This window comes from Paroedura picta, chromosome 10, assembly GCF_049243985.1.
Source record: "Paroedura picta isolate Pp20150507F chromosome 10, Ppicta_v3.0, whole genome shotgun sequence".
Taxonomy (NCBI): domain Eukaryota; kingdom Metazoa; phylum Chordata; class Lepidosauria; order Squamata; family Gekkonidae; genus Paroedura; species Paroedura picta.
In genome coordinates this window covers 15,298,799-15,313,298 of record NC_135378.1, presented here as the reverse complement: position 1 = coordinate 15,313,298, position 14,500 = coordinate 15,298,799, and the positions used below count along the sequence as shown (strand labels likewise).

General features: G+C 46.6%; 1 protein-coding gene across 1 annotated transcript in view; it reads left to right on the top strand.

Moving 5' to 3' along the window:
* Window positions 1–22: 22 nt before the first annotated feature.
* The window catches only part of STIM2 (stromal interaction molecule 2), a 108,961-nt gene continuing 94,483 nt past the window's right edge, over window positions 23–14,500 (top strand). The window contains exon 1 of the mRNA XM_077301455.1: window positions 23–447. Coding sequence (XP_077157570.1) covers window positions 162–447 — 286 coding nt within the window. The 5' untranslated portion in view covers window positions 23–161. The remainder of the gene's footprint in view (window positions 448–14,500) is intronic.

Genomic DNA, 14,500 nt, shown 5'->3' with positions numbered 1-14,500 from the left:
GGCCTGCCTGCGCGTCGCCTGGGCCGTCAGCGGCGCGTGGGCGGCGCGTGGGCGTGATCGTGGGCGGGGCGAGGGGGGAGCGGCGTCGGCGGCGTCGAGGGCGCGCGGCCCGCCTCAGACGGAGCTGTGCGCGGAGCTGCCGGCCGCCGCCCGCCTCCCCGATGAGCCCGCGCTGCGCTGCCACCGCCGCCGCCGCTGCCTCCGCCGCCGGGGCCGGCCGTGAGGGGACGAGGGCGGCGGCGCGAGCGCGGCCGGCGGGGCTCCTCTTCGCGCTGCTGCTGCTCTTCCTGCCGCTGCCCGAGGCGCCCGCCGCCGCCTCCCCCGCCAAGACGCCGGCCGGCCGCTGCGCGCTGGAGGCGGACGACGTGGCCGGCAGGAGGGGGAGCATTGGCGGCGGCGGCACTCCGGGCCCCGCCGCCGCTGCCGAGAGCCCGCCTCTGGGGACAGGTGAGGGCGTCGGGATGCGGCCGACACGTGTCCGGCAGGGAGCGGCGGGAGGGGGCGGGCCTTCTCCGCGGGGGGCTCTGCGGGTCGGGGGGGGGGGCTTGGATGCTCCAGGACGGGGGGGGGGGCTTCCAGGAGCCGCTGCCAGCACGGCAGTCCTTGGACCGAGGGGGGCTTTGCCCTGGGATCCCGGAGGCCAGATCTCCCCATGGAAAGGTAGGGTGGTCCCTCCTTCGGGGCATCTTCGAGGGAGACAGTGGGGGGATGTCCTGCTGGCATTCTCCTTCGGCAAAGGGGGGGGGGGCTTGTCCAGCCCCATCCCGGCCCAGGTCCCAAAGGAAGCAGCATTGAGGAGCGGGAGGCATTGGTCGGCGGCTCTGCTCCTCAGCCTGCTTGCCACCGACAGCTCTCCCTGCAGGCGCTGGGGACGGTGTGTGGTTTTTAATTCCTAGTCCGAAAGAGCGGCGGCAATGCGGAATTGAGGTTGGTGTGGGGAAGCTTCGGAGGCTTCCAAGGCATTTGGCCTCACAAGAAGTTTTCGATAAAGTCCCCTGCCCTCCGAGAGGATCTTAGTAGGGGAGAAGGTTGAAGGTTTGCATTAGATCTTGAGTAGCGAGGCCTGCCGGATCCTGAGCTAGTGTTGTCTCTGGGGGTCCTGCTGGGCTGAATAAGGCATTTGACGCATCCCTAGGATCTTAAGCAAAGTAAAGGAGGCTAGGACCAAATAAGCAGCCCCATGAAGGGGCTGATGATTTATTGTCAACTGGAAGACTCTCTGGGAAACTGTTGAATTCATTCCCGGGAAACAGACTCACCGTTCTTGCGTGGCGAATCGGAAGATGAATTGTGGGGTTGTTTGTGTGGAAGGTTCGTGAACATGGTTCTGGCTGAAGCCGTAGAATCTCTTGAAGTGTATTGATCTTTTCTGTGGATTTTCAGTGAAAACGCCGGTGGTGAAACGACTCCTTGGAAGCGAATTAGTGCTCCTAGTGCTTTTAAAAATTTAATAAGGGACTGAAGCTGTATTAAAATCAAAGAGTGCTTAAAGACGCTTATTGTAGCATATGCTTCGGTGTGTTTAAGCCAACTTCATCAGGTTCAGAGAAGTATATTCTCTGTTAGCAGGATAAGGGGAGGGAATAAGTCATTGCCCGCAGTTTGTTTAAAAGGCCAGTTTGTGTTATTTCTATGGAAAGTTGTATATATGCAGAGAAATGTAGTAACCCTTTGCCATACCAGTAACGGGTGGTAACTTAGGTTGCTTTTGGTCGATGTTCATGGACTACAACCCCCATGAGCCCCTGCCAGCATTTGCTGGCAGGGGCTCATGGGGATTGTAGTCCATGAACATCTGGAGGACCACAGGTTGACTGCCCCTGGCTTAATGTGACCAACTACTATTGAAGCTTAGAAAATTGTCACAGAATGGCCAGACCAGGCCAGTGTTATTCATGTTGATGAAGTCTAATCTTGCTATTTCCCATTGGAGACTCCCTTTGAGGGATTTTCTTATATTTGTATACCGCCCTCCCCTGTAGCTCAGGGTAGTTTACATGGAGCATGGGAGAACAAGGAACAACACGGCATAACTTTGTAACCATGACAAATGAGTAACAGTGATAACAGAGAGAACAATGTTTAACAACATCAACATTTTAACAGTCCCAGGGATGGTCAGTTCAGGGAGTTTGCTTCATGGGGAGGGGTTCAGGGGGCCTGGTAGATGTTGCTAGTGTCCATCAGCCTCAACCAAATGCCTGGCAGAAGAGCTCCTGACACAGTTGACCTGGGGTTCCAATCCTTTTTCTGCTATAAAGTTTAACAGGTGACCTTGGGCCAGTTATTCTCTCTCAGGCTGGTTACCCTGGCCTGCTGAGTTCCTTAGAAGAGTCAGATACAAATGGCTAGGTAATTACTGCAAAAATCGCATCAATATATGTATCCATGAAAAGAATCTCATTGCTCCTTGTTTTAGTGAAGGACATTAGTAAGGTGAAAAAATGGCAAATATGCCGCTACAAATGGGGGGCCCATGAGACCCAAAAAGGGAGAAAATCCCATCCTGCCCCCCTTGTTAAACCTGGTGGTTCTCCATTACCCATCTTAGAACCTGGTGGCAACCCCTGAGAGTTGCTCTGAGTCTAGAGCAGCCCCCCCCCCCCCCCCCCCCCCGGTGTCTTCTGCCACCATATGGTATTGACTCCTGGAGCCTTACCTGGCATCTGCTGTGACTGGCCTCGAATGGTTTCCAGCAGCGGTGGCTGCCAGCTCATCTTGTAAAGTGCATTCTCTGCACTTTGGTGTAGTGGTTAGGAGTGAGGACTTCTAATCTGGCATGCCGGGTTCGATTCTGCATTCCCCCACATGCAGCCAGCTGGGTGACCTTGGGCGCTCCCCACGGCACTGATAAAACAGTTCTGAGCGAGCAGTGATATCGGGACTCTTTCAGCCTCACCCACCTCACAGGGTGTCTGTTGTGGGGAGAGGAAAGGGAAGGCTACTGGAAGCCGCTTGGAGACTCCTTCGGGTAGAGAAAAGCGGCATAGAGGAATCACTTCTTCTTTTTCAGTAATCTCAGGGCTCTCTCAGCCTCACCTCCCTCGCAGGGTGTCTGTGGTGGGGAGAGGAAAGGGAAGACAAATGAAAGCCTCTTTAAGCCTCCTTTGGGTAGAGAAAAGCGGCCTATAAGAACCAACTCTTCTTCTTTTTAATGGTGGTGGGGGAAATTTAAATCCCCAATGTATTTTCATTTTTTTTTTTTACATTTCTGATTTTTCTGCAAACTTGTGGAATCCCCCCAATTTGAGGGGGAAATTGTTTTGCATCGGTGGATTTAGGTGTCTATAGGTGTGTGTGGGGGGGGGGGCACACCTCTCAGTTAGATGCATAGGAGGCAAATGGTTTTTATTTTATTTCTGTCCCACCCTTCTCCTGAAGTGATCTATGTAGTGTGGAGTGAGAGGTGAAGGTAGCCTGTCATCACCTTTCAACAAATCTATGAGGTAGTTTGGGTTGAGAGTGTTACTTACACAAAGAAGTTTTACGACTGAAAAAACAATTCAAAATGATATCTTCCTCTCTACTATACCTAGTGGCTTTGTGTACAGTAGAAGGTAAAATTCTGAATACAATCTCCCATGTGATAATGCATTTAGCTAGGTGTGTAACATTTATTTAAAACTGTTTATTTGGCTTGTTATAGATTAGCCTAATTATTTTAGCATTTGGCTGTTCAAGGGTTACTCCATTCTGGCACTTGGGAATTAGAGAGTGTATAAATGAATGCCATTAATTAGTGCAGCCTTCTGAATTAGTTACTGTTCCACATCATGATGACATCTTTGTGAACATTATTTTTAATAAGTTGGAATTGCATGCAGTTTCTTCTCCGGTCCTTTTACTCTGGGGGGTGTGTGTGGGAATTTTATGGGTAGTAGCCATTGTTCTCAGAAGGGATCCATGGATGAATGTCTAAACTTCAGGAGGGTTGGGCTATTTTATTAATATTAATAAATATGTTTGTATTTAAAGTGTCCTAATCTGAGGCTAAATCTGATTTCACTTCTCTCAGCTATTACTCTATGCATCTCAGATTTGTTGATTTTTGCAACAAGCATATATATGTGCTTTTCAGAATTGTATGATGAAGCAATCTAGGATCTGGGGTGGTAACTGACAGTATAGAACACTGTTCATGGTTCCTGAAACATTCGTTTCCAACCTTTTTGATATGGTAACCCACAAGTTCAAGTATACTTGGTATGATATTGATTTATGGCCACATGAATTTTGCACTGTAGGTTTTTGATAGCTATTCTGTTCATGGATTTTAACAACTAGTTTGCTTATTTCATCACCATTGTCTGTTTTAGAACCATTACTTCACCTATTTGCACACGTATTCATGTGGAATTTCTGGAGATATTCAAATTACGTAATTTATTCACATTTTCTTTTGTACGGCTGTAAGCATACAACTATATGATTGCCTGTTATAGCTTCATGAGCTATAAAAATTAGAGACACAGCAAATGGATTTTGTTGAACCTTGAAGGCTCCCACTCTTTGTTCGTCAGCTAATTAAGATTTAATTTTTTAAAATAAAGAATTAATGCATCTCTTCCACACCTTTGTCAGAATGTACAGTCTTATGCATATTTACTCAGAAGTAAGTATCTGTATTCAACAAGGTTTACTCCCAGCTAAATGGGCATATGATTGCTTTGTAAGAAAGACCCATTGAATTAAATAGGATTTACTTCAGAGAAAACACAAAATCAGGGTGGACATACACCTACTCAGGCATTTGGAGCCAGGTGTCAGCACCTGCCACACCATTTGCATTACCTGTTCATATAGGGATTTATATTATATACTGTCCCTCTCTTTGGGCAGCTTGCATGATTTAAAAACACAATAAAGCAATACAATTAATAGCAGTACAAAACAAGCTAAAATTATTCCCTAAAGTAGAAGTTGAGAAAGCAAAACATAGAAAAGTGGCTGGGGTTTACTTGAGTTACTTCCCATTGAGCTGAACTCTTCAGATTCCAAACCTCAAGCTCCCCTGTATTATAATACTGTTGCAGAACGGAAGGGCCATTTCTCCTTTGAGGAACACATTTCTGACATACTGACTTGGGGAGCACATCTGACAGACCCTTCTTGGATTGAAAAATAATAGCAACTCAAATGAGAAGAAAGCACAAGAAGATCCTCCTGTTCCTCCATCAGTGCTGCCGCACTGGTCATAAACGGTACCCAGCAAAATGGGAACATTAAAAAGCTGACATTACTAGTCAGTAACTCAGGAATCAGCAGAGCAGACTTTGTTAACTGTCTTTAAAAATGAAAGGGAGTGTTAGTATCATGACTAACACCTGCTAAGTGCTCATCCGCCTCTTAGGTAGACACCAAGCAGAGCATTTAGGGTTTGGCGTAGGATTGGCCGCTTTGGTGTCCGAAGCGGCTGTTCTCACCCAAAGCAGCCAGTGGCACAGGGGGGAGGAGGCACAGGCGCTACTGTGCCACCCTGTGTGTGCACCCACCAGTGTGCTGATTCCCGTGCTTCCCCTCTGTGCCATGGCGCTGGCTGCTTTGAGCGCAAACAGCCGCTTCAGATGCCGAAGCACCCCACCCTAGCCCGTAGCCCCCGGTCTGCATTGATTCTTTCTTCCCTTCCCAAGCAATCTGAGACAACTAGCTAAGGAGCCCTTGGTCCTGATATTTCTCCCCTTCGGGCTACCAGAGTTTAATAATCTCAGCTTTATTGTCCACAAGCCTTGATTTAAACAGCTTAGGCTAGCCTGATCTCATCAGAACCCGGAATCTAAGGCCCTGACTAGTCTTTGGATGGGAGACCTCCAAGGAATACCGGGGCGTGATGCAGAGGCAGGCAGTGGGAAACCACTCGTGAATGTCTCTTGCCTTGAAAATGCCTCAGGGTCAGCAGTGGCTGCATGGCGAAAAGAGAAGAAAAGCCCATGACTCCCCTTCCACCCCCAACAAGCACACCAATTCACTCACGTGTGCACAGCCTGGGAGCTGCTGCTGTACCAAGCAGGGCTGGAGCAAGTAGCAGCTGCCAGAGCAACAGAACAGCACATCTGCAGCAGCCTGTTTGTTAGAACTGCAGCAGCAGGTGCCACTCACAAATGGCTGCTTTGATTAATTCTGTTTTACCTTTTATGTATGGGCCCTTGTAAGTAAAAAGTCCTGTTTCCTCACACCCACACCCACGTAACTTCCACAGCTGTAGTCTTCCTGGAATGAGACTGTTTTGAAAGTTTCTTCAATGCAAAGAACTCAATTTACTAGTTCTGTGTTTTTGGAAGGGTAGGGAGTGGGGTTTTGTTTCCAGTGTTTTGTTCACCCTTCCTGCTCTTGTGCTAAAACTGTCTTTCAAGTCTGTTTTTCTCTCTGTGGGTTGAAAATCTTCTTGGCTGACACCCTTCTCCCTCTTTGGAATTGTCTCTGATGCCAGTTATGGTGCTTCCTCAGGATACGCTTTGTTCTGCATAAACTGCTTTCTCTAGAAAAACACTGCCTGATTTATCCTGTCATATGCTACACATTAATGAATTGATTGTGTTTGAGCCTCCTGTTTTAATGGGGCGTATGTTAATTTGTTCCCTTTTAATGAGGAGGCCTTTTACAGGCTCTTACATTTTGCTAATAACAGTGTCGACTCCATTGCGGTAGAGAAACTTATAGCGGTGGTTCCACCACTCCTTAATCCATTCCCTAAGTACACAACACTATCATTGTATGTCTACCAATTTATTTAATTATTGTAATTGTAATGCTTATGTACTTCCTCTTCTACCAGTTGCAGTGGCTTAGAATGGCTTGCAAAAAGCCGGATCTCAAGGTAGCAGACACTTAAAAATGGGAAACAAAACAACACACAACTGTATAACTTTCCCTCTAAATAATACCCCCTCCAACTGAAATAGCCTGCCAAGGATCCACCCACAAAGAATGGCTTTGAATATCTTATGGAGGGCTGATAGCGCGGCTCTTCAGGGAAGGCATTCCATAACGCTGGGACAGCTAGCAGGGAAAAATTAGCCCTGTAGGGTGGCCAGAGAGAAAGCTCAAAGGTGGGGCTCACTCAGGAGGTGGCCCTGAGAGGATGTGAGGTGGTGAACAGGCTCACAACAAGTGAAAAATTAGTATGTGATAATGGTGCTTCAGGCAGGCAACTTGGACAGAATACACAGATCTCAGTGAAGTGACTCTTGTACTAGGGTTGGGTGCTTCGGTATCCGAAGCGGCTGTTCACACCCAAAACAGCCAGAGCCGTGGGGGGAGGCGCAGGCACTGGGGTGCCCACCGGTGCACACATGCAGATGCAGAGCTCTGCACCTGGGTATGTGCACCCGCCAATGTGCCAGTGCCCGCACCTCCCCTCCTCCCCTGTGCCACAGTGTTGGCTGCTTTGGGTGTGAACAACAACTTTGGATACCAAAGTGCCCAACCCTATCTCGTACTCATTGGCCATTTCCTCTGTGTGGCAGCCTCAGCAGAAAGTGGGGTAGGTGTGGCCTTTTTCTGCTTGGGATACAGTAGGCTGTCAGCTGCTTGTGGTAGTTGTCCTAGATCAGTGGTCCCCAATCCCCAGTCCGAGGACCGGGACCAGTCCGTGGATCAGTCGTCTTCCTCCCCGGTTGCTGCCTCGGGCTGCCCTGCCACTCTGCCGCCGACTCACCTTTGGTGCTCTCCAGCGGCCGCCATGGCTGGGGCTCCCCCTCAGCGTAGCACTGCGCAGCTGCTGCTGGCGGGCGGCGGGAAGTCAGGGGTGCCGGCGGGAAATCAAGTGGACCGGGGGTTCAGGCGGTGGTGATGACGTCCCTCGGCAAAAGACTAATCCCCTCAGTAAAATTGTCAAGAGTTGACCGGTCCCTAGTGATAAAAAGGTTGGGGGCCACTGTCCTAGATGGCACATTGCTGATGCTTTTATAGTGTAGTGCAGGGTCAGTTTTGGTGTTGGTTGAATTGTCCATGCTCTGGGTCTCTACCTTCTACTTGTTGTTTTGTGCCCTTTGACACACCAGGCAGATCACATAGCAGAAGTAGAACCCGGTGGTCTCGGTCAACAATCTGTGCCAAAGAAGTATCTTAATAACAAGTTTTCCCAAACTTGAAGTTGAAAGTCCAACAATTATATAACAACCTGTCTGTCTTTCTCTTTTGATGCAGTTATCATTCTGGCATTGTTAGTTGCTATGGGAACCAAGCTATGCGACACCCGCAATAGTTGAAGAAAATTTATTATGTAACAGCGGTACCTTTTGTTTTATATTGCAGTATTCTACGTTTGTGTTAACCACAGGCAGTAAATTTTATAAATGAATATGTGAAACTTAGAAGTTGTCAGAGCATAAAGAAGAGTGCTTCATACTGTTGTATAAGAGCCTTTTGTGTTCAGCCGTGAGTGATACAAGGAGGCATTATTTCCATAGTAACTGGAACCCCAGAAAGGTACTGTATACAAAGTAGAATTCAAACTTCTAGCTTTTGGGACACATTTCTATATTAGTAGTTTGCTAAATCTCAAGTTTTGATGAACACCCCTTCCCTTTTGTGCTATGCAGAGCTCTTTCTGTAAAGTAGGAAAGAGAATACTGTGAGCCAGTGGTTTTCCACCTTCCTAATACCACAACCCTTTAATACAGTTTCTCATGTTGTGGTGAGCCCCAACCATAAAATTATGCAAGTGTCCTTTCACAGAAATTAAACCGAAACTGACCAATGGCGTGAAAATCCTTTGTTCGTGATTGTATATAAATTGTTTTTTTTCCGGGCTGTCTCTGTTCAGTTCTACCTCTTGTCCCACCCTGCCGATCTCGCTCTTTTCCCTGGCTCCAGACAGACGAACGCGTTACCCACAAGGCTGTTGTGTAGATGGCGCCCCCCTGGTCAAGCTGCTTGTCTTGCCACGAGCCCCTGTGAAAGGGTTGTTCGATTCTCAAAGGGGTCCCGACCCCCAGGTGGAGAACCACTGCTGTAAGCTCACAGATGGGTGCTTCAGCAAAAGAAGCACCCATCCACTGTGTTGGTGATTTCCTTTATGCATGCCTATATGTGACAGTATTGTTGGAAGCCAACACTGAATGAGAAATGTGGAAGTATGTTGACTTTCCAGTACTGTTATTGAAGAGGCATGGCCAACAGATAGTGGAAGTGTTTTTTGTATATTGTTGGAAAGACAGTTGACAGGTCATTTTATCCATGGAGGTTAGGAGATTAAGAATTTTTTTTCCTTTTCCCTCGGATCTTTCTTGACTATTTCTTCTCTGTTGTACTTCAGCTTTAAGGTCATGTTGGTTCTACTTCAATTGGGTTTACTTTTATTAACATGTTTTCTGAAGGATTGGCCATGTATTTGAACTGTTAACAAGAATGCTTGAGCTGGATTATAAATTCTGATATCCATAGTCCTCGGCCCTCGTGTACCTTTCTTTCAAAGGATTGGCTTGAACAGGCAAATTAGTTGCTCAGGAGGACTTTATACTTGGCCTGAGGAAGGGCTACATTGTTTTTTCAAAGTGAGTTTTCTTAGATAAGGAAGGCAAACTTTTTATTCCCAGTAAAGGTCCTTTGTTTGCTTGAGTAAATTGCTTCCTGCTGGAGCAGATCTTCCCATGTACTTAGATAGGGTTCTCTGATGTCTCCCCTACACCCAGTTGATTCCTTCTGTGGTTATAACAAAGCTGCTGGTTTGTACTGACAGAGCCCATGATGCTTGCAAAGGGTCGGCTTAAATGTATCAGTGGACAGGCTGCCCATACATAAATGGTGTATGTATGTATGTGTGAAATACTGCCAAGTAACAACTAATTTATAGCAACTCTGTTGCAGAAGTGGCCAAATTGTGGCTCTCCAGATGTCCTTGGACAACAGTTCCCATGAGTCCCTACCAGCAGTAGTCCAGTAGGATTTCAGGGCAAGAGATGGAAGCCTCTTGCCAGCCTCTGTGTAGCAACCCTGGACTTCCTTGGTGGTCTTTTATCCAAATATTAACCAGGGCTGATACTGCTTAGTTTCTGATGGTAAATCTCCAAATGTCCTACAAGCTGTCCAAAAGTCCTACAAGTCTATTGAATGCAATAGTGTTGGCTGGCCAGCAGGTACAGCCTGCCTGTCTAGCACCTCTGGTTTCTCGTGGGAGTATCTCAAGGCAAGGGAGTCAGCCCCCAGAGATGGATAACTGTAATTGAAAGGTCAGATATAGTCTATATAAAGGGTGTTTATGGTCTTATATCTCTTTGCCTTTTTTTTTTGCCTGAGTCAACTGACTCCTCAGTTAAAACCGGTGTTACTTGCAATTCCAACCACATTGTCTCCTTTTTACACTGCCCCATCCATTCGATTTAAATATGGTCATCAGTTCACAGCCGACTTTTGGTGACCCCATGGGTTTTGCAAGGCGAGAGATGGTTTACCATTGCCCACCTTCTGCAAAGCAGCCCTGGTATTCTTGGCAGTCTTCCTTCCAAGTGCATACCAGGGCTGACCCTCCTTAGCTTCTGAGAGCCGATGAGAATTTGGAATAAGTGGTTGCTGTGATTCTTTGGACATTTAATTCTGGCTGCCCACCTGCTCAGTGCCTCTGTCTCAAGGAAAGGGACTAAAGATTAAACTTTCCTTCATGGGTTTCCCTTTCTCACAGCCCTTCAAAGTGTACGGCCAAACTAGGCATCTTTGAGTCCCGTTTGGCAACTCCATGTAAAAACACCTGGGGGCCCTGATTTGAATTGGAAATATGGCATGGGAGAGAGGGCCTCACCCCTCTGTACCGTTTTCCAGAGCTGAAATGGTGTGTGTGTGTGTGTGTGTGTGTGGATTATTTGCATCATTGGGCAGCTGTATGTGTACTGATTCTTGCATTTGCAAGCCCTCCAACAGTGCAAAGAATCCCTTCTGGTCAGATAAATGGTTCAGGGGGAAGGCAAGAGCCCCTCCTCCACCCATGTTGTGGTCCTGATCAGAATTAGGCCCTGAAGCACTGCTAAACAAGAGTTCCCATGGCTGCAAATCCCCATGGTAACCATGTGACAAACATCAGATCTAGTTTGGCCCTGAAGGAAGGAAGACCTGTTGCCAAAATCACACTGGAACATAAGTAGTTGCGCTTGTCCCAAATTGCTGCTGCTGGTGGCCACCAAAATCTGAGTCAGCTTTCTCCTACAAATGTCCCAATTAGTTGTTCTACGTGGTTTTTGTTAATTTAGCTATTTCAGAGAATCTAAATACTTTTTTGGAGTGATATAACGAAGAAAAACTTGTATGGTATTTTTCCTCATTTGCTGATCTCTCTGCAAGTTGCTCTTTGAAAGTCACAAAAAGGCAACATTTGTCTATTTTGCTAAATTCTTGCTGTGTTTAAACTGTAACTTTTTTTTTTTTGCTGAGCAGTTGTTGGGAACGGTAATGAAAGCTTCCCTCATCCCATGGTTTTCATAGGAACTCTTATCTCCTGGGTGCTCATTTTTGCCCAGCTGATAAAGCTAAGGCACCATTTGAAACCACTAAAAGTCAAATTCTTCATCCAAAACTTTTTTTTTAAGTCCATTATATGAGTTAATATAGAAGTATGCAGCCTTCATACAAATGTTTCCAAGTTCTCGCAGTTTGAATTACCTAGGCACTTCAGAGCCAGCCAAACAAAAGGATGTGATCAGCACTGAGAGGACATTGCTAGATCTAGCAAAAGACCCATCTAGTTTAGTGAATGTCTGGTAGCCATTTTAGTCTATCCAGTGACGAGCACTATGTTTTGTGATGGTAAATTACCTGCTCTGGAGCAACTTGGTCAGGGCCCCTTTCCTCCCTCTCAAAGACACACACAGAGGCATGCAGAGACTCCCTTCCCTCCCTGGTTTCCCCCCTTACCTGTAGGTTTCTCAACCTCCTCCTTGCTTCCTCTCCCCTCCCTCACTTGCAAACACAGACACAGACTCTCTCCCCTTCCCCCCTCCCGTTTTCCCCTTTACCTATTGGTTCCCAACCTCCCTCCATCCAAGCAAGTCGCCTAGTCCCCTGTGGGTCGCGCATTGGCTGTCCATGTCCCAGTGGCTGGCGTAGCCTCTGGCTGGGCCCTCCTCATCTTTTGGCATGCTTCGAGGGCAGGACAATGGACCCATCTACATTTCCGTTTGATGAGGCGTGCCATAAGATGTGTCCCACACCAATAAGGACTACATATACTCAAAAGTAAGACAACCCTTGATGTAAAACATTCTCCTTAACAAATGTATGTAAAAAGCTTTTTCGTTGTTGGATCTAGCTTGTTTATGAATTTGAGATGACACCGTCTTTCTTTTTGTTGGCTACCTAGGAAAAAACACAGTTTTGCATTTGAATAAATACAGTGTGTGAAATGGAGCACCCTGCTGCTTCATGGTTCATGCTGCTTCCTTGAGGCTGTCAAAATTCAATACTGCAGTGATTATCAAATCATATGGCTAGCATTGCGTCTGAGAGGAAATAATTCTTAAAGGCATACAACATCTCAGGTTCTCTTTCAACCATCCTACCCTTGAATTTTTTTAGCCACAATTCTCAGATTTTAAAATTTGTATCTCTATCTTATGCTCCACTTTTCCTCACATTCCTCTTTTGCACTGAATTGCCCATCTTGCCTTTTCCCTTTGTCTCCCTACCTCCGGCCTTTTTTTTTGGGGGGGGGGACCAGCTTCCCGGTCCTTAGTTTGCTGTACATAGCTTTTCTTTCAGTTTCATGTGTGAGATTTTAATCCAATCCAAACTGATTTCTGTCCTTTCTTCCAGAAGATGGAAGGCAAACATGATTCTTTTGAGAACTCAGCTCCTGAGGTAGCTGCAATACTTGTTGACATTCCATAACATCACCTCAGTGTACCTAATAAGCATTGTGAGTTTAACTACCCCAGGCACAATACAATATAGTTGAACATTCAGATGAAGCTATCTGAATAAATTATGCAGCTTTTGTATAAAAGTATCCCTGTGTTCTAATTTCATATGTAATTCATATGTTTTTGATGAATTAGCATTGCAAAGAGCGATTGTCAATATTGAATAAGGTGGTACAGGTGAATAATGTAAATAAAACCCCAGGAGGTACATATGGAGCATATGTGCCTTGGACTCTTTTATAGACACCCCCCCCAGTATGTTTTCAAAGTATGCTTTGCAGCCATAAGGACCAGAAACTTTACAGCCATAGTATTTTTGAATGACAGCTTTGTTTTCAGGATTCTGCTCTGTCCCCTTATGCCAAATCCCATGCATTAGTAGATGCTAAAAAAATTGAAGGCCTAATTCACAGGAAAAAGAGGAACGATAGGCTTTAGTGTGTTCTAGAAAAGCTGTCCCCAATCCCCGGTCCAGGGACCGGTACCGGTCCATTGATCAGTTGGTACCGGGCCGCAGCTCCTCCCCGGCTGCTGCCTCAGGGGCTGCCCTGCCACTCTGCCGCCAGCTCACCTTTGGTGCTCTCCGGCAGCCGCCATGGTTGGGGCTGCCCCTTGGCATGGCACTGTGCAGCTGCTGCTGGCAGCGCCCCCAGTGGACGGCAGGAAGTCAGGCAGCGACGTCCCTGGGCAAAAGACTACCCTCAGTAAAATTATCAAGCGTTGACTGGTCCTCGGTGATAAAAAGGTTGGGGACCACTGTTCTAGAATATAGCTTCCAGTCAAAAAACATATGAAATGGCAAAGAACAGAAGACAGACACTAAAAAGGGGATTACTTGATAAGCAACACTCCTAAATAAATAGTAAAAATGTTTGAACCCTTCTCTTTCCTACTTATCTGACTCTGTTCTTGTTTAAAATTGTAAACCCGCTAGAAGAAACATGCTGAGCATAATCATGCTTCGAATTTTATTCATTACTCCTTTATATGCCGATTTATCCTGCTGTTCTCATGAGGGTATGTGGACACAATATTTGATGACAGCCTGTTGCATTTTGGAATTACGGCAAGTGCTCCCCCTCGACTGAACCAGTGTATTAGTAGGATAGCATTGGCTTGGATCCAACATAGGCCATCTACAGACAGAGGGGTGGGAGTAGATTTTTGCTGTTTTCCCCTTTCATGTTATTAGAGGGGGCTCTGCGGATTGGCAAGAAAACAGGAAATCATGCTTTGCAGGCAGAAGGAATTTACCTCTGATATTGGCACTGAAGAAACCATTGTGGAGTGAGCGCATGCATGAAGCTGCCTTATCCTGAGTCAGACCATTGGCCTGTCAAGTTCCGTATTTGTATTTTTCATAGAAAAGACAAAATGGGCTTTCTCTTTGGAATTGGAGCTTTTCTCTTCCATGGTGCTTCACCTAGGCAGGATCCAGAGTAGCAACAGTAGGGGTTGCATTCCTTTTGCTTCACTGTTGTGCTTACTAAAGAATATGTGCCATGGAATTATAGGCTTCTCTGGTGTCTTTTCATTTAAACTGTTGGCTATGCTCACCCTGACAACGATTCCTGCCAGTCTCTTAAGGAGGAAGGTCTTCATTTCAAACTTCCTGGCCCCAGTAGTGAGGGTCATCTTGCTCCTCAGTGTGTTTC